Source organism: Trematomus bernacchii, unplaced genomic scaffold, assembly GCF_902827165.1.
Source record: "Trematomus bernacchii unplaced genomic scaffold, fTreBer1.1, whole genome shotgun sequence".
Taxonomy (NCBI): Eukaryota; Metazoa; Chordata; class Actinopteri; order Perciformes; family Nototheniidae; genus Trematomus; species Trematomus bernacchii.
In genome coordinates this window covers 3,387,375-3,410,931 of record NW_022987593.1, presented here as the reverse complement: position 1 = coordinate 3,410,931, position 23,557 = coordinate 3,387,375, and the positions used below count along the sequence as shown (strand labels likewise).

Genomic DNA, 23,557 nt, shown 5'->3' with positions numbered 1-23,557 from the left:
CACTTTCTGAACATTAGTCTGTGTTAATCTCTGCAGGGGAAATTCATCCGCATCAACTTTGATGTCACCGGATACATCGTTGGAGCCAATATTGAAACCTGTATCCTGCTTTGAAACGATGGACCAGCACTAAGTAGCGTGTTGATGTAGATAAGATATTCATAAAGCGTAAAGCGTTTATTGGAAGTTGAAAAATAAATCAAAGGATATTTCAATACATTTTCATAAATACATTTTGATCTGGATTTGTCTACAAATTGGACCTGTAATCTAGGAAGCATTTCTCATGTAAACAAGTTTTGATTCTATGTCCAAATGAACGACCAAATTGATATTTTCTTGACCGTTCTGTGTCAGACTTACTGGAGAAATCCAGAGCTATTCGTCAAGCCAAAGATGAGCGCACCTTCCACGTTTTCTACCAGCTGCTGGCTGGAGCTGGAGAGCACCTCAAATGTAAGTAGACTGAAGTTTAAAACTATCAAGGTATATCATTTTTCTGTCAATCTCGACCAAATCTGTTTTTGGCAGCTGAACTTAGTAAAATACAAGTTGACAGTATAAATAATAATAATATGAAATAGCTCACATTCAAAACATCACATCTTAACCACTTCTTTTAATGTTTTATTCACATCTCTCTTTACAGCGGACCTGCTTTTGGAAGGATTCAACAGCTACCGGTTTATGTCTAACGGAAACATCACGATCCCCGGCCAGCAGGACAAAGATAATTTCCAGGAGACGATGGATGCCATGAACATCATGAGCTTCGGCCATGAGGAGATTCTGTGTGCGTTACCACAACACTAGCAAGAAACATGCATAAACATTAAAGTGTTGCTTTCATTACTACGGAGAAAATGACTTCTCAAGGTCCCTCTGAATGTATTGTTCACAGAGAAACAAGCCATCTCTGTACTGTACCTGTGTTTATGCAATGCTGCGTTTTTGAGTGAAAAGAAAATGAAGGTGATGGTTAAATAGTTTGTCATTTTAATGGGATTTGATCAAATTGTTTAGTACATGACCATAAAAAAGCACACCTGTTTTTGTCAGTTCCACTACTTAAACACATCCATGTAATGCTAAAAAATGTCACTACAATATTAATATTTTTCCCTTTTTTATATCTGTAGCCATGCTGAAGGTGGTGTCCTCTGTGCTTCAGTTTGGTAACATTAGCTTTAAGAAGGAGAGGAACTCTGATCAAGCCTCTATGCCTGATAATACTGGTATGTATCCCACGCACACTCATACACACACACACAGACATGCGCAGGTTGCAATCCTTTTACATCTGCTTTATAACCTCCCAGCTCACAGGTCAAGAGATTATTTTCCTCCTCTTCCTCTTCCCATATATACTTCAACTCCTCTCCTCCCCTTTCCCTGCCTCCCTCACGCTGCGTCCTTATCCACAGAACAGAGGAACTAGTGATTTATGTCTTTTCTCTCCCCGGGCCCAGTCAACCGGCCATTAAGCCACATTATTATGAGGATTTACTCATGAAAGAAATGGGGCAGAGTCTTTCAGTTCCTCCACATGAGGCACTGCGTAATTTGGCCCTCAAATAAGGGAGACAGGGAGAGAGAATGAGTCCAATGCCAGTGATGCAGCTCAGCCAGGTATTCCCAAATGCAACAAGCAGAATCCAAGACTGAGGCAGATGGTTTTTTTAGTCGTAAGACTTGGCTGAGCTTAAGCAGATCATGCTTTTCTACTTTTCCACTATATCCAGCCATGTAAAATATTACATTTTCCCTCATTAAATCTATTGAGGGAACATCTTTAAAAAGATTTCTGCTTCATCTTAAGGTTCTATAGCTTTTTTTTAACGATGTGTAATAATATAGATTCAGTAACATATTGTCAATGCAACACTGGGAAAGATTTTCATCAATATCAAAACCAAAAAATTGTCTCCGTAATGTTTTGTTTCCTATCTTGAAAAGACATTAAACATTCAGGTATAGATCAAATATACCCTTTTAAGAATTGTGTAGCCTCCTTTTAATCTAATTTAAATAAATGTGTATTCCCTGTTGTGTGTTTTTCCCATCTCTGTCTCCCAGCTGCCCAGAAGCTCTGTCATCTGCTGGGTCTGAATGTCATGGAGTTCACCAGAGCCATCCTGTCCCCGAGGATCAAAGTGGGAAGAGACTACGTCCAGAAAGCACAGACTAAAGAGCAGGTCAGTGAGCGAACAACAAGTCATCATCTTTCATTTCCAGCTCAGATCCACCGTAACACTAATCATGGTTTCCAGGAGTGAAAGCCGGTTTCATTTTTGGATTCGATTCTTCATTTAAATCATCAGTACAACTTCATAGTGACTAGAGCTGCAAAGATCTGTCTGCAAACCGATCAGTTTATTGAAAAAAAAAAAAAATCGAATTATTTTGATCAGTGATTCATTTTTAAAGTTGTACATGAATGGCAAAAAATGCAGGTTTGTTTTCTTTCTATTCCTTTGTTTGAAGCATCCGCCTAGCTTTTTCTCCAGCCGCTGAGCTCCATGGGGAATGTTGTAAAACGAATCGACATGAAATAAAAACTCTGAAGTTGAAACATTTTAAAAAGTGATGGCTGTACCAGTGAAGGAAAAAAAAAGATATCTTGCCTTGTATTGTATTTTACTGAGCACATACGAAGGCAAGTTTTACTTTCTCTGAAACTTCTCCAAAGTACGTGTCCTGTTTATAAATCATTCATTTTAAAGTGCTATTGCAGACTTCTGATCATTATGGCTTCAGCTCAATCAAACAGCCTTTGTCTCAACTGTTTTAGATATCAATACACGTCTGTCACATTAACGGTATACAGTATCTCCAAGATGTAAGAGTCCACTTCTGAATCTGAATTCTACTGACTATTGCCCCGATCTACCTGTGCTCGCTCTCTGCCATGGCCGCTCTTCCTCACCTGACATTGTCTTATTTGACCTCTGGTCTCCTTTTCTCCCTCCAGGCGGACTTTGCTGTTGAAGCTTTGGGTAAAGCGACATACGAGCGTCTGTTCCGCTGGCTGGTCCATCGCATTAACAAAGCTCTGGACAGAACCAAACGGCAGGGGGCGTCCTTCATCGGCATCCTGGACATTGCTGGTTTTGAGATTTTTCAGGTTTGGATAAAATCTTTACAAGTTTTAATCTTAAAATAAGAATGTTTGTCGGGTTGTGGCTGGAGAAAATGTTTTTGTCTTTAACAGCTGACGGTCATGTTTGCTTCTGTTGTGTTTCTCTTACAAGCTATCTACATTTGAGGTTTTGAGCTCTTGTCATTTACACATATTTCATTATTGTATTGTATTGTTTTTCTTTGTATTTCTTCCCTACTACAGTTGAACTCATTCGAGCAGATGTGCATCAACTACACCAACGAGAAGCTGCAGCAGCTCTTCAACCACACCATGTTCATCCTGGAGCAGGAGGAGTACCAGAGGGAGGGCATCGAGTGGAGCTTCATCGACTTCGGCCTCGACCTGCAGCCCTGCATCGACCTCATCGAGAGGCCGGTCAGTGTAGATGATTGGCTGATCTACTTATTTTATTTTGAACATACTTAAACTCTTCAACAAATATTTTCCACTTATTTATTTAAACTATTAAGCTATGTCTCATTGTTAAAAACACACTCTTAAGTTTCATAATACTTTTCTTATCCAGTATACAATATTTAACTGGATACACAGTATTTTTTTTCAAATTTAAAAAGAAATAAATCATGCTTGTTTTTTAACCACCTGCTACATTTTATGCGTTTTAGGAAATAAATTAATGAACAAACATTTGCTTAGTTATATTTGCATTGAGTCAAAGTTGATAGTTAGTCTTTGAGATGCCAACCATAACGCTCCTGAATAATAAACACAGAATACAAATACTTTAAGTTTTATCTCACTGTTATAAATACAAATGCCTCTCTCTCCCAAGGCTTGAGTTCTGTCTTCTTATTGTTCCTTCAGGCGAACCCTCCAGGAGTGTTGGCTCTGCTGGATGAAGAGTGCTGGTTCCCCAAGGCCACGGACAAGAGCTTTATCGATAAGCTGAGCCAGGAGCAGGGCACACACTCCAAGTTCCAGAAACCTCGGCAGCTCAAGGATGAGGCCGACTTCTGCATCATCCACTACGCTGGCAAAGTACGCTCCTTTTTGAAAATGTCTTTAGGAATTACACTCAGCAGGTTTCTGTCTTTGTTAAGTCCACTGCTGGTGGGTTCTCCAAAGGAAAACAATGGGTTCACCCACTGAAGGATAAAGCTCTCAGTTTATGGAGCTTGTTTAAAGATTATAGGCCAGGCTCTCTTCCAAACTGCACTCACAGACACAGACACATAATGAAAGGATCATTTTATTAATCATCTATGCTTATACAACTGATACCCTTATAGTTAAGTTTCATTGCCAGGGCAGTTCCTAGAGTGGAGTGAATGTTCTGTTGTACTTCCATCCTACTTAGAAACATACAGTATGTTATATATATATATATATAAATATATATATGGCTCCCTTGCAGGACCAGCTGCTTTATTAATGTCTACACTCATATTTTCCACTACACCTCTTTTCCTCCCTGATATTCTTCTGTAAAATGTAAACACCAAGACAGAAGTTGAAAATGATGCAATGTTCTCCTGTGGTGGGATTTCAGGGAAATACTGACTCCTGGTTTGATTTATATGACTTAGTATTGGAGTGGATTTGGAAGTTGTGAGGTGTGTTATCCAACAGGACTCAGTCTCTGCAGGGAGACCTGCTGAGGAACACATCTGCTTACCATTAAGTGAACTTTGACGTCTTACACCACAATCAGTCAAAAACACAGAGGTTGAACTGTAAGAACATCTGCTGTGGAGAAATATCTGCAGCCCCATTAAGCCAAAGGTTGTAAAGGTTGTCAACAGGAGTATGCACACAAAATATTACCTCTCAAATGCAGCCTGAAACGCTACAATAAAGTGTGACCTGTGCAGTATATAACGTTAGTATTCGTAGTATGTCAATTTGTCAGATATACAAAATATTTATACAGAGATTTCTTATTGAATATATGTTTAAGCATCATAGGCATTAATACCCAGTCTGGATGGTTACACAAGAATACACATTGATAGAGTTGTTGATACAGCCGATACTTTATAGCTAATCCTTTCTCCTTATGTTTCCTCTTCTGTCAAATTACATCCTGTTCATCCCACTAAGTTATAGTTTGAGCTCCCCACAGACCCCCAGTGAGACCCCTGCCAATTCTCAATGTTTAAGGTTTTTACCAAAATTAATATTTGAGGGTTAAAAATAAATAATCTTATCTCCATTTCTATCGGCCCATATTCCTTGTTTACATAATAACTTAACATAAATATTTGTATTTGCTTTTTATATTTTAGTGCGTGTGAGCAGTGAAAATGTAAATGTATAAACAAGGCTTAAACTATCTAATGGAGACATTTTACCTCAAATATACTTTTGGCATTCAATGACATAAACAGAATAACAATAAAACCTGAAGAGCTAATGTTTATTGACATATTGAAATTAAAACTTCAAACAAATCCTTAAATGTGCTGTAATAATAATAAGGTATTAGTTTTGTCCATATCTCTGAGTTGTACATGTGATTGTTCCAGGTGGACTACAAGGCCGACGAGTGGCTGATGAAGAACATGGATCCCCTGAACGACAACGTGGCCAGTCTCCTGCACCAGTCAACTGACAAATTTGTGGGTGAACTTTGGAAAGATGGTAAGCTGCTACTTTCTTATCTCTAAACATTTCAAATGGTGTTAAAAATAATCAATTTTAGTAACTCATCCGTTAAAATTCTGTATGTATGTACCTGTTTGCTTCTCACTCAAGCCTATACTAACAACAGCTCTCCTTGTTGACCAAAGCCTGTTCGTTTATGATAACTGAGGATACACTTAACGTCGCCCTCCCCTCCCTGTCTCTTTCTCTGTGTTGTAGAGATTCCGATCATTCAAAGGGCTTCATTCTATGACAATGTCACTAGTCTGGATGACCCCGAAGGTGAATGAATGGGTCGTGCTGTAGCTGATCTGGGCCAAAATAATAATAGCAAAAAATGTACCAGTAGGCAAAATAAAAATGCCAGAGAGGTTCTTAAAAGTGTACTGGTATATTTTTGCCCAGATCTGTATGTGTCATGCTTCAGCCGGTGCTGTGTCTGTCATAGCTACAATGGCTCCCATTTGCTTCCAGGCTGCATGGCTCCCTTGTCTCAGCCAAAAGCAGTAGTCACTCCTAAATATTTAGAATATATTCAACTGCTCCCTCTAGTCGAATCAACGTGCTTTAATTTGTGTCAGCATTTTTGTAGGCTGACATGGTTCTTGTGATCTCTGTGTGTCCAATAGCCCAGAAGCAAGTGTTTGGATGGAGTGCAGCTGCTTGCAGCTTCATAGATTATTTCTGTTTCTGTCCCTCCTCTGTCATGTGATACATCCACGAGCAATTTAGGGTTCGAGTCCTGACTGAAGACTATTTAATGACATTAATTTCCCGCCTTCCTCCTGCCTAGATAGGATCAGAGTAGCGGGAAATTGAAAGCAGATGTCGGTATTTGTTTTTGGCTCCGAGCTCAGCCCTCAATGTGAGGGTCCAGACGGCAGGCCATACATCATCTCAGTCTCTCCAGCAGTCTGTGACTAGACAAACAGATTTTATTTAGACAGTTGGATATTAACAGGTGCCATAGTGTATATTTAATTGAGTGTTAAATCATAGCATATTACTAAATAAGTCTACTGACATTATTGCTAGATTATAAAACGATTTCAATATGTAATGAATAATTCTGTCGATATTCTATATTCCCAACAAAAATCTGCACAAACTGACAGGTTCCTTTATCACCATGCACACATGCAGAAGTTGCAGCGTCAGACATTATGCTACTGTTTTCACAGGCTGAGTAGCATGAACTATGAGTAGTCAATTCCTCCTCATGGGTAAAATTGTTGGAGTACCATTTTATTATAGGTTGTAAAAAGGTCTATTGTAATATTTATTCATTCAGTGTCTGCAACTCCTTTAGTGTTAACATATTAGAAGTCAAATGTTGAAAAGTGTTCATGTAGCTGCCATCAAGAATCGTCTCTCTAATCCTTGAGGACCAAATAAAGCCTTTAAATTCATCTTTGTTAATATGACATATGACCCTGTATGTACACACCCTTAGGAAAAGATATGCTACACTTCCCATCTGCAGAAACTAGTGTTAGTTATAACCCTGAGTGTTAGACTGCAGTGTGTAATGTCTTTTTCATCCATCTGCACTTCATGTAGCTACATTTTGTCATTGTGTGGCTGCTGCTGCTGTTTTTTCTCTGCCCCCCCCCCCACAAAGTCTCCTCGCTCTAACCAGTTCTCCCCCTCTCCCCACCAGTCGACCGCATCGTGGGCCTGGACCAGGTGGCAGGGATGAACGAGACAGCCTTTGGCGCCACCTACAAAACCAAAAAGGGCATGTTCCGCACGGTGGGCCAGCTCTACAAGGAGTCGCTCACCAAGCTCATGGCCACACTGAGGAACACCAACCCCAACTTTGTCCGCTGCATCATCCCCAACCACGAAAAAAGAGTAAATAAAGAATCTATATGTATTTGTTAGAATCTGCATGTTGAAAAGTGGAGAGTCAGCGACCATTAACGATTAAATTATAATTGATTTACCCTGTACCATGTTGAGTCTGCTGTCACTTGATTTCTGGTCAGTCTATATAGCGTTAATTGCTTTGAAATCCAGTAATGCTAATATCAGTTCAGTTTAAAGAGCAGAAATTGTACGATATAAAAACTTGTTTTTGGTCTTAATTGTTTATTTGTTTCTCCTCCAGGCTGGTAAACTGGAGCCTCACCTGGTTCTGGACCAGCTCCGGTGTAATGGAGTCCTGGAGGGGATTCGTATCTGCAGACAGGGCTTCCCCAACCGCATCGTCTTCCAGGAGTTCAGACAAAGGTGACAAACCACAAAGAAGACACTTTCTTTTTAACTCCATAAACATTTTTGGAGAAAGAAGTACTGATCATGATGTACTTTATTGTTCACAGATATGAGATCCTGACACCTAATGCTATCCCCAAGGGTTTCATGGATGGAAAACAAGCCTGTGAAAGAATGGTAGTGTTTGTTTTTTTGTTCTTGCTGTATTTTAGTTTTGAGACAGAGCTACTAAATATAGGGAGTTTTGTTTTGCTTTTGATCAATTTCCAGGAACTTTTAAATCAAAGAACTTACCTCTTTAAATCCAAATTCTTTGGGAAAAGCCTGTAGTTTAAACTCTAAAACACATACTTGTTTGATTGTGATGTCAAACTGTTTTTCCTTAACATGTCATAGATTTATTAAAACAAAATGTAAAATGTTACCCTTCAGAGGTAAATACTTAACAACTGTTTATGTGTTGTTTATAGATCCACGCCCTGGAGCTGGACCCCAACCTGTTCCGTATCGGTCAGAGTAAGATCTTCTTCAGAACCGGAGTCCTGGCTCACCTGGAGGAGGAGAGAGATCTGAAGATCACCGACATCATCATCTACTTCCAGTCTGTTTGCCGTGGATACTTGGCACGCAAGTGGGTGCCAGATCTCTGTTTTATTTTATTTTATATGTATTACTTTAGAAGATGTATATGCGTTTAAATGCACAGGATGATTTAAGGACAGTGATGCAGCTCACACATTTGTCAGGTGTAAAGGCATTTCTCATGTCAAGTCACAACTTTGTGCTTGAAGCTCATCCTGGTAGTTCCCATAGAAAAAATCACAAGTACTAGTAGTACCCGTTGAGATTTAGCATTATTATCAGAGCAGTGAGGGAATACACTATTTATTAGTTTGTTTGCTGCTTTAACAGCTCATCTGTTCACTCAATCCAGCCAAACTTTGGTTTTTTAAATACTGCAGACTTTAAATGCACCACTCTACCTCAACATGGCTATTATTGTTCCATTTCTTCTCTTAGGGCCTTTGTTAAGAAGCAGCAGCAGCTGAGTGCCCTGAAGGTCCTCCAGAGGAACTGTGCTGCTTATTTGAAGCTGCGACACTGGCAGTGGTGGAGGCTCTTCACCAAGGTGAGAAACCCTGACAGCATCACAGCTGTACACTTCTGCTCCAGCTAAAGATCTGAGCATTTCAGAAATGAGTGATGGAATACCTCAACATTTACCTCAAACAAGGACAAAACAGAAAATGGAGAATACTCAATATCTCCATAAGGCTTTAAAATGTTTTGCTCCCTATTGTATTGGAATTTGCAAGCGTTTCATGTTGTCATCAAAGAAAAGGGTTTTAAGGTTTTGAGTTAAGCAAACTCCATCTGCTGAGGAGTACAGCTCAATAAAGTCCAAACGTTTTTGATTGATTCTTGCCAAGGTGGAGAATAAAGTTAATCCTATTTTTGCCTTACTGAGCTTATTAGAGCAGGGTGTCCGCATGGCTTAACAAAGTGTTAACATACATCGAAAATAAAACAGCAAACACCATTGCTACTATGTTATGTAGCAACGTGTCATTTAATCGTGATTGGCAAGTGTCCATTTTAGCAAAAAACTAAATTAACTTAATTTTAAATATTTAACAATTTAAAACCCTGTGGAGGTTGATTTGTTTGTCTTCTCTTCTACTCTGTCAGGTGAAGCCTCTGCTGCAGGTGACCAGGCAGGAGGAGGAGATGCAAGCCAAAGATGAGGAGCTGGTGAAGACGAAGGAGAGGCAGCTCAAGGTGGAGAACGAGCTGGTGGAGATGGAGAGGAAACACCAACAGGTAAACATGCACTCCGTTATGGAAAGTACAGAACATAATGGGCTTAAAGCTCAGATCATTTTTGCAACAATGACTCATAATTGAAACATGATTTTAATCCTGTAAGGATTTATATCATTTTGTTAATTAAAAATGGAAGGAATCAATCTAATGGCTAAGAAGGCTGGATATATGTTTTAACTCTCTCCCTTCTCCAGCTCATAGAAGAGAAGAACATCCTAGCCGAACAACTCCACGCAGAGACGGAGCTGTTTGCCGAGGCCGAAGAGATGAGAGTTCGTCTGCTTTCTAGGAAGCAAGAGTTGGAGGAGATCCTTCACGACCTGGAGTCCAGGGTGGAGGAGGAGGAGGAGAGGAACCAGAGCATGCAGAATGAGAAGAAGAAGATGCAGTCACACATCCAGGTGTTTATCCTCATCTGTTTAAACTCCTACGCGCTCCAATCACTCGCCTATTTTTGATTTTGATATGCTGAAATTCATCCCATTAGTTGTTGCATATCAAAATTGTCCTCATTTGAACATTTAAATAACCTTTTGGCATTTTTATAAAAGTTGAAGAGAGTAGGATTCCATATTTGAGTAGCTGAGTTTGCAATTGGTAAACTCCTAAGTTATTCCTTAAGAGATGTTTTTCTCACTTGGATCCTTTATCTATTCATAAATATTAAATGTTGTAAAATGATTTTACAGTTTAATGCAAAGTGTTGTAGCTTTAGAGAGCTTTATATGTCAGACTTCCATCACTTTAAAAATGTGAGTGTTTAGTCTATAGCTTCTTTGCACTGGTTTACATATGTGTGTGTGTGTGTGTGTGTTTCCCTCTCCACAGGACCTGGAGGAGCAGCTTGATGAAGAGGAAGCTGCGAGACAGAAGCTGCAGCTGGATAAAGTGACAGCCGAGGCCAAGATCAAGAAAATGGAGGAGGACATTCTCATGCTGGAGGACCACAACTCCAAGTTCCTCAAGGTGAGAGGATTAGATCTGCCAAAGATGGGTCAAACAAGAGCCAGAAAGAAAAAACAGTCTATAAATTAGATAAAATAAGGTAATAAATATTAGTGATTCATAGAAAAATGTTGACCGTTTCACCTCTTTAGAGTAGATAAGACTGTCTTAAAGTGACAGTATAATTTACTTGTATAATCTATTATTTCACCCAACAGGAGAAAAAGCTGCTGGAGGACCGGATCGGAGAGATGACCTCCCAGCTGACGGAGGAGGAGGAGAAAGCGAAGAACCTCGGCAAGGTCAAGAACAAGCAGGAGCTGATGATGGTTGACCTGGAGGGTAAGGGCTCCCAGCAAGCTGCTGCTTAAATCATAATAACACTTATTAGGACAAACAATAAAAGATGGATGGCCACCGTCACAGTTGAAAGACCCATTTTGTTCTGTTAGCTGTAGTTCTATAAGAAGTTCCAGTAGCATATATGACAGAAATTACAGTATAAACACAAATGGGCTACAATGAAAAGTATGAACGAATCGCGGAAAGAATACAAATCTGAAATCTATGAATGATTTTTTTACTTTTCATGACTAGCAAAAAAACCTGTTTGTGTTTTGTTATTGTCTGTAGTAAATATGTGTCGCTAAGGCCCGAGGTATGTAAGACAGTTTGTAAAAACACTCATGCATTTCAGCAAAGCAGTTAATCTGATTAGCATGAGTTGTGTCAGGCTGTTAGCAATTAGGTGTTGGTGGTTTTTCACTTTCTGTGACCTTGTTGTGCCTCCTATGGACCCCTCCGTGACTTTGCTCATGTACCTCTTGTGATTAACTGAAGCAAAAAGTGTTCACATTTCTTACTAATCACAGGCCACCTTTCAGTGCACATGTTATTATAGGACCTGTGATTTTGCCTTTCTTTCAGAGCGTTTGAAGAAGGAGGAGAAAACGCGCCAGGAGCTGGAGAAGGCCAAACGCAAACTGGATGCTGAGACGACGGACCTGCAGGATCAGATTGCGGAGCTTCAGGCCCAGATAGAGGAGCTGAAGATCCAGCTGAGCAAGAAGGAGGAGGAGCTGCAGGCGTCTCTGGCCAGGTCAGAGGTCAACATATACAACATCAAAGCACACACAAGACTGACAGCTTCAGACACCTTCAGTAAAACATAAAACACTGATCAACTCAATTCAAACATGAGCTTTTTAGCAGGGACAATTGATTAAAGTTTGCTACTCGAGAAAAAGAATGGTACAATAACCGAAAACAATATTTACGGAAAATCGAATAAAGGAAAGTATTTGATCATATGACCCCAGTTCAATAAAACTCTTATCAAAAACTGAGCCAAAAGGTTTCCTTACAATATTTGACATCTTTTTGTTCTCGCCAAAGAGCACATCCTATTATATTCAATATCTATTTAATTCATTGTCTGAAAGTAGAAGTATTTCTGTCCAAGCGCTTTGCTATTCACAATGATTGTTAGGCTGCAATGGATATTGACTGAGCTTAACAAGTGTCTAATTGATTTTGGTGAAAGCACATTATTTTTTTGTATAAAAGATCAAGTATTATGTATTATAACACTCACTACTGGGTGAACTCCTGTGAACCCGCATAACTATGAACCTAAACTGTCTTCTTTAGCATGTGAAGCACAACTTCACGCACATCCTCTTACTAGTGCAGCACATCCTATTTCCATGACAACTGCACTCCAATTCAATAGAAATACCTAAAATAGACAAAACACAAACAAGCACTCAGTCAACTCTGAACCCTGACTTAGAGCAGATAACGTCTTCAGCTGCTGCAGACGGTCTTTCTGCAGACCTACTCTGATCCTTCACTCTTCTGTGTTTGCCTTCAGCGTGTCTGGCTGAGAGCTTTCATGTTGGAAGCAGCGTGTCTGATTACAGGCAAATTGATGTTGATTGATGGCGTCTGCCTTTTTCTTTGCAGTTGTTTTTCCACACGAAGCAATAAAGAGCTTGGCTAAAACAGGCTGTCATTTTTGCTGTGAAGGGGAAAGCCTGTTTTTTACTATCACAAGATTTCTCTCAGCTATGACTTTAAGCGTTGTGTTTCTTACCACAACATATATTCTTCATTTATTTAAAACCTCTGTGTGTCCAGATTCTCTAAACAGTATGAAAAATATGAGCTATATGTCATATTTAATTATTTTCCCATTTAGCCGTCCCCAGATGCATGTTGATGAGGTAAATGGCTGTGAAAGGTCGTTGCTGTGAAGGTCAGTTCAGATTATTTTGACTTCTCAGTGGTTCCCTCTGTACAGCAGGCTAATAGTCCAGGCTGCAGGGGTCGTTTGTTAATGTCTGAGTCATTTCACACTCAGAAATCAACAGTTTAGTCAAGCTTCAGATAATTATGCTTTCATTAAACTTGATGCGCCTCATTTTGATTACAGCAGCTATTCTGCGAACAATTGTATTAGGTATTTGTGGATTACAGGGAATTACTTTTAGATTGGAGTCATTAGTGCCTTTAATCAACTCCGTGGTGTTGAGCTCATAATGAAGTCGAGCCCTTATTACACCAAGTTTAATCAGTGTGTTTCTACACAAGCGGGGAATGTTAGGGGGGTGTTGCAGCCAGCATTCATTTGACTTGGCCTCCTCACTTCCAGCAGCAAAACAAATCAACAGTCATCAACATGCCCATCATCTCACAAATAAAACACACACACACACACACACACACACACACACACACACACACACACACACACACACACACACACACACACACACACACACACTGTGGAGAGCTTCGGCAGAGAACAGTCCCCACACTGCCACCCTGTGTGCACCGGTGGCCTCATTTCATATTTTTTTTATGTAAAAATCATTTATAATAGCTGCTTTATTGCACTACTGCTGTCATGTTGAGGATTTGAATATGTAATTGAAACCTTAACTCTTGAGAAAAGCTATGCAAAAATGTGCTGATGATAAAGGATGAAACGTGTTCAAGATAAGTGTATCGATAAGTAATGATCTTGAAGCGTCAGATAAAGTGGAAGAAATAATGTGTGTTGAAATGTCAGCTGTAGTGCAAACACTATAACAGAAAAGGAAGTTGTCCAATTTAAAGCCTAAAAGGGTGTTACTGGTATGGTCAGCATTGTAAGGAGGTTAAGTGTACAAGACCATAAGACCTGGATTCTTGTACTTTTATATTCACATACTAAAATAAAAAATGTAATTCAGCTAAAATATTGATGTGGAATATAGAAGAAGTTGAAAATTCAGATCGTCAGCAAATGGTCTAAGCTGAAAAATGTTCGCTATATTCATGACAACCAAGTTTAAATAGTATGATAAGGGTTTAGTCTGAACAACCGGCTTCCTTTGTGTCTCTAACCAGGAGTGACGACGAGACCCTGCAGAAGAACAACGCCTTGAAGCAGGTTCGGGAGCTGCAGGCTCACCTCGCTGAGCTGCAGGAGGACCTGGAGTCGGAGAAGATGTGCCGAAGTAAAGCTGAAAAATTGAAGAGGGACCTGAGTGAAGAGCTCGAGGCCTTGAAGACGGAGCTGGAGGACACGCTGGACACCACCGCTGCCCAGCAGGAGCTCAGGTGCTCATTGAAAGCTGCTTTATTAATGAAATGAAGGGGAACTCCAACGTTTTGACACATCAAAGCCTGATTACAGGTGTCGGGGAGTCCTACTGCACATGGGTTAGGGTTAGGGACGTTTTGGGAAATTAGTGACGTCACTCTAATCATTGATTAGAGCTGAAAACTCCAAGTTTAAAAATGTAACATATCTTTTAATGTGGACCTAGAAACAGGTGAGCCAAACACATCTACTGTATATACTGTAGCTGCAACTCTTCCCAGATTGAGGATAATAGCTTAATGCTACATTAGCAGATATTAGCATAGGCAGCAGCTTGATAATTGCAACTACTATTTTACAAACATGCATAGATTAGTTTACTAGTTCCAAGATCTTGTATTGATTTATTGTCTCCTCTTTTACATGTCACAGTTATCTCCAACACTATAATATGCTCTGCTTTGTGTACAGTTACTTAGCCGACAATAGCAATGAGGCCTTGCCTGTTAAGATGTGTTGTATCAAGGAGGGTGTCCTCTCCTATTAAAATTCTTTATTTGGTGTCTGCACTCCAGGTCCAAGCGAGAGCAAGAGGTGGCGGAGCTGAAGAAAGCCATCGATGATGAGAGCAGAAACCACGAGGCCCAGATCCAGGAAGTGAGACAGAGGCATGGCACGGTGCTGGAAGAAGTGTCCGAACAGCTGGAACAGGCCAAGAGGGTGAGGGGCTCGTACCTGCTGACACTCGCAGAGCCTTTAGTCATCCCTTGTGTATCATATTTACACAGAACATGAAATGAAACTGGAAATGAACTGACATTTATTGTTGCTGTGTGCAGTTCAAAGCCAACCTGGAGAAGAACAAGCAGAGTCTGGAGAGTGAGAACAAAGAGCTGGCTGTTGATGTGAAGAGTCTGCAGCAGCTGAAGGGAGAGTCCGAGCATAAGAGGAAGAAACTGGATTCTCAGCTGCAGGAGTTCATGTCCAGGACCACCGAGGTAGAGAGGGTCAAGGCTGAGCTGTCCGAACGCTCACACAGACTGCAGGTAAACACATCCAGAGACAGTAAGAGACGTAGCCTCAGATTACTCTGGAAACACAACCATTATTTGAAAGGGAATATTCATGGCACACTGGATTTGTTTATTGTGGTTTCATCATCTCCCAATTTGTCTTTTCTCAGACGGAGCTAGACAATGCGTCCGCTTTGCTGGAGGAGTCTGAGAAGAAGGGCGTCAAACTGGCCAAGGAAGCTGACAAACTGAACAGCAAACTGCAAGACTCTGAGGTGCGAAGACAGAAACAACATCAGACAAGTTTAAAGCTTCACTTGGTTTAGAATCAATGTTCAAGTTACATAAGGTGTCACATATTTGTCACAAAAATGTTAAGTTTGAACAGCAAGATGGCAGCGTTGTTCTTGAGAGCAACGCTTCAAGAATAATGTAGACAAATGAACAAGGTCCACAGGTGTTTTAAGGTAACCTTTGATCATGGCATACAGCTAATTGAACGAATTCTAATTCATTAAAAAAATGGTTGCTTTGGTCACAACTCACCAATTAGCATCTGAAAGGTATTTGTTACTAAAATAACTTTCTCTAATGATCCTTTCTGGTGTAGGAGCTGCGTCAGGAGGAGACGCGTCAGAAGCTGAACCTGAGCGGCCAGATCCGGCAGCTGGAGGTGGAGAGGAGCACCCTGCTGGAGCAGCAGGAGGAGGACGAGGAGGCGCGACGCAACCTGGAGAAACAGCTGCAGACAGTGCAGGCTCAGGTGTGCTACCTCAGATATGTAGATATTCCTACACATACACATCTGAATGTCATAGGCACACACACATGATGAAGGCCCCACTGATACTGGAGGGCCAGGCTCAAATGTCCAGCTGTTTACCAGTTGTTTACACGTGCCGTTGATGTGCAGAGCAGCATGCAAACAGCTGTAAAGCAGTGAGACTCTGCAGCCAATTAAAGACAAGTGTCTGGAGGCAGATGTTTCTCAGTAGGGAACTGACATTTTACAGATACACTTATGTTCAATAGTTAAAGATTCATTATGCATCAGTAGCTGAGATTTCTCATAGAATGAAAAATCACACAGCTCATCATTTCTCATTTGCCCCTCTTTATCTTAACACCAACATTGCACACTGTGCTTCTGAATATTTCGCCAACACAAAAGGCCTTAATTAACATAATGAACTACTGTATGATGATCACTTGTTGTATTCACATATGTGACCCGCTCTATCGAAATCAGTCGGAAGTCGCAACGGCTCATTTCAAAATAAACGTGGATTTGCGTAAAAAAATTGTTTTTCGGGGTTCGGGTGTTTTGTTTGATTTGAAATAAACAAAGTCTTGGCTTTCAGAATATGAAACTTTTATTTCCAAAATCACACGATAAATACATGTTTGAAGCTTGTAAAGGGAAGAAGAGGCACCTCTCATTCGCACTCGGCTCTTCCGCAGCGCCGCTCCCCCTCCCTCCGGCTGAAATTATGAATGAAAGGCGTATAGTTATCTAGATAACACGGCAGGGTCCGTGGCAGTTTGTTTTCATCTGATTTCAATGAAACAAAGTCTTGGCTTTCAGAATATTAAACTTGTTTCGGCAAATTCAGATGATAAATACAACTTTGAAGCTTGTAACGGCATATTTACAAGCGGAGAACGGAGTAACTTAACGTCACTGCAGGCATAACAACAGCCAGTGTTTCTCGTGAGTGTTTTCCCCGGGAAACAACCATAATACACACAAACGCAAAAATACACGAACACACACACACTCGCGAGCTTCCCCCAGACCAGTAATCCAAACGAAAATATTTTCCCTCCGTAGTATTTTGATCATTTGCTCCGCTGATAATCAATCAGATCGATGGATTCCAGAGAAGAGGAAACTTTAAAGGCCTTTTTCTCAAAATGATGACTCGGTGACAGTCATTATATAATGTGACATATTTTGCTTAATATTTGGAGTACAAAAACAATCTTGATATCATAAGAAAGCTGGGAATCTCCTCTTTCCAACAGTGTATACAACTCAAAATGTGTCTTCGGGTCAATGCGACTGATTTCGATAGAGCAGGTCACATATTATCTTTTCATGAATTCACTGATTTGAAAAATGCCTTCCTCTAGCTGTTTGAGACGAAGAAGAAGCTAGATGAAGATGTGGGGTCGCTGGAGGGCCTGGAGGAGGTGAAGAGAAAACTCCAGAAGGACATGGAGCTGACCACCCAGCGCCTGGAAGAGAAGACCATGTCCATGGATAAGATGGAGAAGACCAAGAACCGCCTGCAGCAGGAGCTGGACGACCTGATGGTGGACCTGGACCACCAGAGACAGATCGTCTCCAGCCTTGAAAAAAAACAAAAGAAGTTTGACCAGGTACACTCGACCAACAGATGTTTCAGTAATGTTAGTTTCACCATTTAGATTTATATCAGTGTATTGAGGGTCATTTTCTTTTTCTACACTAGCTGCTTGCTGAAGAGAAGACCATCTCTGCTCGGTACGCTGAGGAGCGAGACCGCGCGGAGGCCGAGGCCCGAGAGAAGGACACCAAGGCTCTGTCCATGGCCCGCGCTCTGGAGGAGGCCCTGGAGGCCAAGGAGGAGCTGGAGAGGTTCAACAAGCAGCTCCGCGCTGAGATGGAGGACCTGATGAGCTCCAAGGACGACGTGGGGAAGAATGTGAGTGACCTTTGACCCCTTAAATGACCGCTAAATGCCAAATGAAATGTTAAGAAGAAGATTCCATTTTCTTCAAAGCAGAGAGGCGTTACAAATGTAATCTATTTGGATTTCATTTACAGCTGAATTGATATTGTAGCTGCCAGGTCTAACTAAAGAGTATAGTATGATCAACCAGGGTAGTTTTCATTTCAAACCTTTATTTATGCAGGTGAATCCCATTGAGATCATTGATCTCTTTTTCAAGGGTGACCTGCTGCAAGTAGGTTCCACATGAAGACATATAAAACAGAAAACAACAGAAAAACAAAAAGGACATCATACAGCATATTTACAGCGACTACAGTTTACATAGCTAGTGACATTTACAGGTTCCAACAGTTTCCGATTGCATAGCATCTATCCTTTAAAAACATGTAGTGGAACCAAATTGCTCAGTTTCCATTCTTTTTGCAGACTGTTCCAAGTTAGAGGAGCTGCGCACCTAAAAGCTTTCGTCCCTAAGTCAGTCCTAGCACTTGGCACATTTAACAAAACCACAGCATGAGATCTCAGGCAATAGCTACTTTCAATTTGCAGAGAGATCAGAGAGCAGATGTAAGAAGGTAGTTTACCTAACATGGCTTTGTAGATGAACATGTACCAGTGACTGAGCCTCCGTACAGTTAGTGAAGGCAAGCCTGCTCTGGCATACAGGGTACAGTGATGAGTTAATACTTTACAATTAGTTTAAATGTCTGTCATACAACTCTTAAAGATTATTCTTCCTTCTTGAAATCCACTCAGGGTTTTCTCAGGACCTTTGCTCCTGCCTCTCTTGCTCATGTTACTGTTTTTCCTGTCGGTGCGTCCAGGTGCATGAACTGGAGAAGTCCAAGCGGACGCTGGAGCAGCAGGTGGAGGAGATGAGAACTCAGCTGGAGGAGCTGGAGGACGAGCTGCAGGCCACAGAGGACGCCAAGCTGCGCCTGGAGGTCAACATGCAGGCCATGAAGGCCCAGTTTGAGCGAGACCTGACGGCCAGAGACGAGCAGGGCGAGGAGAAGAAGAGGTCGCTCGTCAAGCAGGTACACGGGGCACACAGATGATGACCTTGCAGCTTTTATGTTTTACACCGAGTGCTGAAACACTTGGTCCAACCTGCCATGCCGTGTTGTTTTACTCCTCCAGGTGCGCGAGATGGAGGCAGAGTTGGAGGACGAGAGGAAGCAGAGAACTCTGGCCGTGGCCGCCAAGAAGAAGCTGGAGATGGACCTGAACGAGCTGGAGGGGCAGATCCAGGCCGCCAACAAAGGCAGGGACGAGGCTGTCAAACAACTCAAAAAACTACAGGTACACACACACATGTACACAGGTCAGATTATGAGTATAGGAATTGATAGAGAAGAACAACTGAACCTCACTACTGTTAAGAAAATAGTAATGAATCCCGTTTAAGACAAGTTTATTAATAGGTTATAATTCTTTGTCTTACTTCTATTTGGATAATCATGCTCTTAGCTTGCATGATGCTTTGGGGGAGCTAACAGCAAGTACTTTTTTGCTACGGAGTCAGTGAGTTAGCGGTCAACCATAACGTGAGCCTTATTTTTAGCCTATACATTTTTACATTTTGGAAATGTTGGCAGTTTACACACGGATGATCACTACATTACTTTGACACTGAAGAACGTGTGGTTTCTCTGGTCATTTCTAAGCAGGCTGTTTATTCACAATGGGCATTATAGATAAGTGTAAGTAAGTCAGAAACAAAAATAAATGTATGATGCCTATGTGCTCTGATTTAATTGAAGGGTCTCAGATTACCCTAATGGGCTCTGTTAGCTGTGTGTCAGCTGCTGTTATTACTGCTGACCGTGTTGACAAGCCAAATCAGATCAATGAAACTAACTAACTGACTTCCTGTTATGTTTACGCTGGTATGCACTTGTATACCTCAGAGTATAAAAGCCCCTGGCCTGAGTGGTCCCTGTCCTGCTGAGCCAGCGTTTGACTCTCTGCTCCTCCCTGTCTCTGCAGGCTCAGACGAAGGACTATCAGAGGGAGCTGGAGGAGGCCAGAGCCTCCAGGGACGAGATCTTCACCCAGTCCAAGGAGAACGAGAAGAAACTCAAGGGCCTGGAAGCTGAGATCCTACAGCTGCAGGAGGTCATGCTCCAGATTATTCATTTAAAGTGGACCTATCATGCTATATTTGAATAATATAGTGTAGGACCATACCTATATAAGGCATATTTATACTTTTTTTTTTTCAAAATACCAAACAGATCATGCATTTTAGCCATGCCTCATTTTGCTCAATTTGACAATTTCTAGCTCTGGGCAGATTCAGTGAGAACAGCACCATCTACTAGCCTGGCATATGTACTGCAGCGTAGTGGAGTTGGCCCAATAGCCGTAGCGCCACTGTCCTGACGCCAGGACAGTGTTCAAATCTGTATCAGTTTTTATCAGATCCGTTGCAGCCCCTTTTTTAGAGATTTGGGTATGGAGGAAAATAGAGAGGGTTGTGTTTTCTGACACTTGGTGAGTTCCCTGGAACACCGGGGACACATATTCATGTATAAAAGACGTACAAAAGAGCATTTTGCATGATAGGTCCCCTTTAATGTCAAATGTATTAAATTAGAGATCAGATAATGTCTGGTAAAACCTGTGTAAGATGTCTTTTATTAATGACAGGCAAAGTGACTTATACAGGGTTCTTACGGTCATTAACAACCTGGAAAAGTCATGGAAATTCAAAATGCTAATTCCAGGCCCTGGAAAAGTTATGGAAAACAATATTTTTCCCAAAGTTTTGGAAAAGTCATGGAAATGTAACTAAAGTTGCATCAAATATAATTTGTATTTTATCTAATCGTCGAAATAGTAATACTATAATGATAATAAATACTGTATCGTATAGTAATGAAACGTAAAATGGCATTTAACTGTTGAGGTATTTTGCTGGTGAGAGATTTTAGTTGCTTTAGCGTGTAGAAGCTAGTAAGCCTACTATTTGATTTGTTTTAGATAGGCACAACATGTTTCATATGCAGACCTTATTTTCCTGTTCCATGTTAAAATAAACCATTTTCAGTGGTACAGCTGAGAGAGTAATTTTTTTGGTCATGGCAAATTAGGTAAAGGTCATGGAGAAGTCATGGAAAATCATTTGTGAAAAAGTGTATGAACCCTGCTTATACTATGTATTCACTTTTCATCAGTTCCAGTCAGACTTCATTTCTGGTTTTTTGTGGAAAAATATCTTCTCTGTTCTGATCCTCATGTGTTGTTGTGTTGTTGTGTTGTTTGTGTAGGACCACGCAGCGTCAGAGAGGGCCCGCCGACATGCTGAGCAGGAGAGGGACGAGCTGGCTGATGAGATCTCCAACAGCGCTTCTGGAAAGTCAGTGTCTCTGTTTCTACTGATATTTGAAAAATGTGTGTTCACATTCATTTCTGACCAACCAGTGTTTTTTTACACATCATCTGGTCATCTTTAAAAAAATAACATAGCTTAAATGTCCACTTTGTTTTATAGACTGCTGTAAGGAAAGTATTTGGGTTGGTTAAACATGGAATTCAGCAATCGGTGTACATCAGTCAATCGGTAGAAGCCTGTCTCTAGTGTGTGATAAATGGGATATAATAAACCATGCAACATTAGTCAACATATTATGCTCTTGTGCTTTTTTCCAACCCTGCCTGTATGAATTATTATGTTGGAAAGGTATTAAATCTCCCCTTCAGGATTCCTGCATGTCTCATTAATAAAATGTGTGTCAGGTCTTCGCTGCTGGAGGAGAAGAGGAGGGTGGAGGCTCGTATCACCCAGCTGGAGGAGGAGCTGGAGGAGGAGCAGGGCAACATGGAGCTGCTCAACGACCGCTTCAGGAAGTCCTGCCTCCAGGTACACTGCACATGAGATAACAGGAAGTTTCATGAAGCTGTTTGCTTTAATGTTTCAAAAGAAAATAAACTCACAACTGTCAACTGAGGTCCATCAGCAAACACCCTCATGCACTGACAGTTCTTCAGTAAAGGTCTAACTCTCAATACATCAGTTCACACGGTGCATCTACCCGACCCTCTCTCCTCTCTCTCTCAGGTCGACAACCTGAACACGGAGCTGACCGCAGAACGCAGCACCGCACAGAAGAGTGAGAACGCTCGGCAACAGATGGAGCGGCAGAACAAGGTCTCATATAGTTTGTTAAACTCACTAGCATATATGGTATATAATCTACCCAAAAGTCAGGTGTTATGTTCGTAAGTAGGTATGTATATTTGATCATATTTAATGTTCATGATTCTAACATTTACATATTATAAACGCAGGATTTGAAAGCCAAGCTGGCAGAGCTGGAGGCGACTGTCAAGTTAAAGTTCAAGGCGTCCATCACTGCCTTGGAGGCCAAGATCCTGCAGCTGGAGGAGCAGATGGAGCAGGAGGCAAAGTACGAGACAAACTCATCACTACACCATGTCAGCGAGGAAGTGTTGCATCCATTTGAGGAGAGAGATGGATAGATAGATACTATATTGATCACAATTTGGGAAATCCTTTCGTCGCAGAAGTGTGTTCAGACATTAAAATAAAAAACTGGAAAAGAGAAAAAGATGTAATAAACTTGATTTGAAAAATGTCTTGTGGTTTATTATATTTTCAACAACAATTAAACATCCCAACATGTATTTAAAGACATTAAGGCTGCCAGTTAGATATGTGTCTGCTCTTGCTACATTCATTATGTACAGGATGTAATGTGTCTGGTCTGTCCTGTCTGTTTCAACTTGCAGGGAGAGAGCAGCAGCCAACAAGATTGTCCGTCGCACGGAGAAAAAACTGAAGGAGGTGATGATGCAGGCGGAGGATGAGCGTCGTCATGCCGACCAATACAAGGAGCAGGTATTGCGTAATGAGAGTCAAAGTGTATTTTCACTCAGGGAGGGTAAACCGGCCAACCATCAACCGCTCTCTGTGTCCGCCTGTTTCCCCGTGTGTCCGTCAGATGGAGAAAGCCAACTCACGCATGAAGCAGCTGAAGCGTCAGCTGGAGGAGGCGGAGGAGGAGGCGACCCGCGCCAACGCCGCCCGCAGGAAGCTGCAGCGGGAGCTGGACGACGCCACGGAGGGCAGCGAGGGGCTCACCCGGGAGGTCACCTCCCTCAAGAACCGCCTCCGGTAGGGAGAGGCAACGTGCACTGCCACAAAAAATAAATGAACTGATAAAGTCACAACATTAAAGTTAGATGGAATAAAATAAATAAACTGTGTGAAAATATGAACTCTTGACATACAGTAGTTTGGTTTGCTATGTAGTGGCACTGGTGTCCAGTTATACAATTTTGATCTATTTGTAGCTTGTGTATGTATTTGCAAGGCTTACCTTACGTGTGTCAGGTTGAATAGGGAATAAATAGTTAGGCATTTAGTGAAACACAGACACACACTTATATGGAGCCAGGAGGCGCTAACCTTAGCATGGCGATAAGTCTCACAACAGCTAGCCTGACTCTCTCGCAAGTTTAACAATATCAATACCTATAT

At 41.3% G+C, this 23,557-nt stretch overlaps 1 protein-coding gene across 5 annotated transcripts in view; it reads left to right on the top strand.

Moving 5' to 3' along the window:
- The window catches only part of LOC117481588 (myosin-10), a 56,610-nt gene that overhangs the window by 29,674 nt on the left and 3,379 nt on the right, over positions 1 to 23,557 (top strand). For 3 of the 5 annotated variants that reach the window (XM_034129325.1, XM_034129326.1, XM_034129324.1), the window contains 36 exons: positions 37 to 100; positions 358 to 456; positions 650 to 793; positions 1,140 to 1,235; positions 2,077 to 2,195; positions 2,972 to 3,124; positions 3,344 to 3,517; positions 3,968 to 4,141; positions 5,629 to 5,743; positions 5,966 to 6,028; positions 7,407 to 7,600; positions 7,857 to 7,978; positions 8,071 to 8,140; positions 8,434 to 8,594; positions 8,984 to 9,092; positions 9,653 to 9,784; positions 9,982 to 10,188; positions 10,616 to 10,753; positions 10,951 to 11,074; positions 11,660 to 11,831; positions 14,126 to 14,338; positions 14,897 to 15,041; positions 15,161 to 15,367; positions 15,505 to 15,609; positions 15,945 to 16,097; positions 17,468 to 17,716; positions 17,809 to 18,021; positions 18,876 to 19,088; positions 19,192 to 19,353; positions 20,041 to 20,169; positions 21,324 to 21,412; positions 21,793 to 21,916; positions 22,115 to 22,204; positions 22,345 to 22,463; positions 22,807 to 22,915; positions 23,019 to 23,191. In XM_034129325.1, coding sequence (XP_033985216.1) covers positions 37 to 100; positions 358 to 456; positions 650 to 793; positions 1,140 to 1,235; positions 2,077 to 2,195; positions 2,972 to 3,124; positions 3,344 to 3,517; positions 3,968 to 4,141; positions 5,629 to 5,743; positions 5,966 to 6,028; positions 7,407 to 7,600; positions 7,857 to 7,978; positions 8,071 to 8,140; positions 8,434 to 8,594; positions 8,984 to 9,092; positions 9,653 to 9,784; positions 9,982 to 10,188; positions 10,616 to 10,753; positions 10,951 to 11,074; positions 11,660 to 11,831; positions 14,126 to 14,338; positions 14,897 to 15,041; positions 15,161 to 15,367; positions 15,505 to 15,609; positions 15,945 to 16,097; positions 17,468 to 17,716; positions 17,809 to 18,021; positions 18,876 to 19,088; positions 19,192 to 19,353; positions 20,041 to 20,169; positions 21,324 to 21,412; positions 21,793 to 21,916; positions 22,115 to 22,204; positions 22,345 to 22,463; positions 22,807 to 22,915; positions 23,019 to 23,191 — 5,123 coding nt within the window. The remainder of the gene's footprint in view (positions 1 to 36; positions 101 to 357; positions 457 to 649; positions 794 to 1,139; positions 1,236 to 2,076; positions 2,196 to 2,971; positions 3,125 to 3,343; positions 3,518 to 3,967; positions 4,142 to 5,628; positions 5,744 to 5,965; positions 6,029 to 7,406; positions 7,601 to 7,856; positions 7,979 to 8,070; positions 8,141 to 8,433; positions 8,595 to 8,983; positions 9,093 to 9,652; positions 9,785 to 9,981; positions 10,189 to 10,615; positions 10,754 to 10,950; positions 11,075 to 11,659; positions 11,832 to 14,125; positions 14,339 to 14,896; positions 15,042 to 15,160; positions 15,368 to 15,504; positions 15,610 to 15,944; positions 16,098 to 17,467; positions 17,717 to 17,808; positions 18,022 to 18,875; positions 19,089 to 19,191; positions 19,354 to 20,040; positions 20,170 to 21,323; positions 21,413 to 21,792; positions 21,917 to 22,114; positions 22,205 to 22,344; positions 22,464 to 22,806; positions 22,916 to 23,018; positions 23,192 to 23,557) is intronic. The other 2 variants (XM_034129328.1, XM_034129327.1) reach the window with 1 other exon arrangement.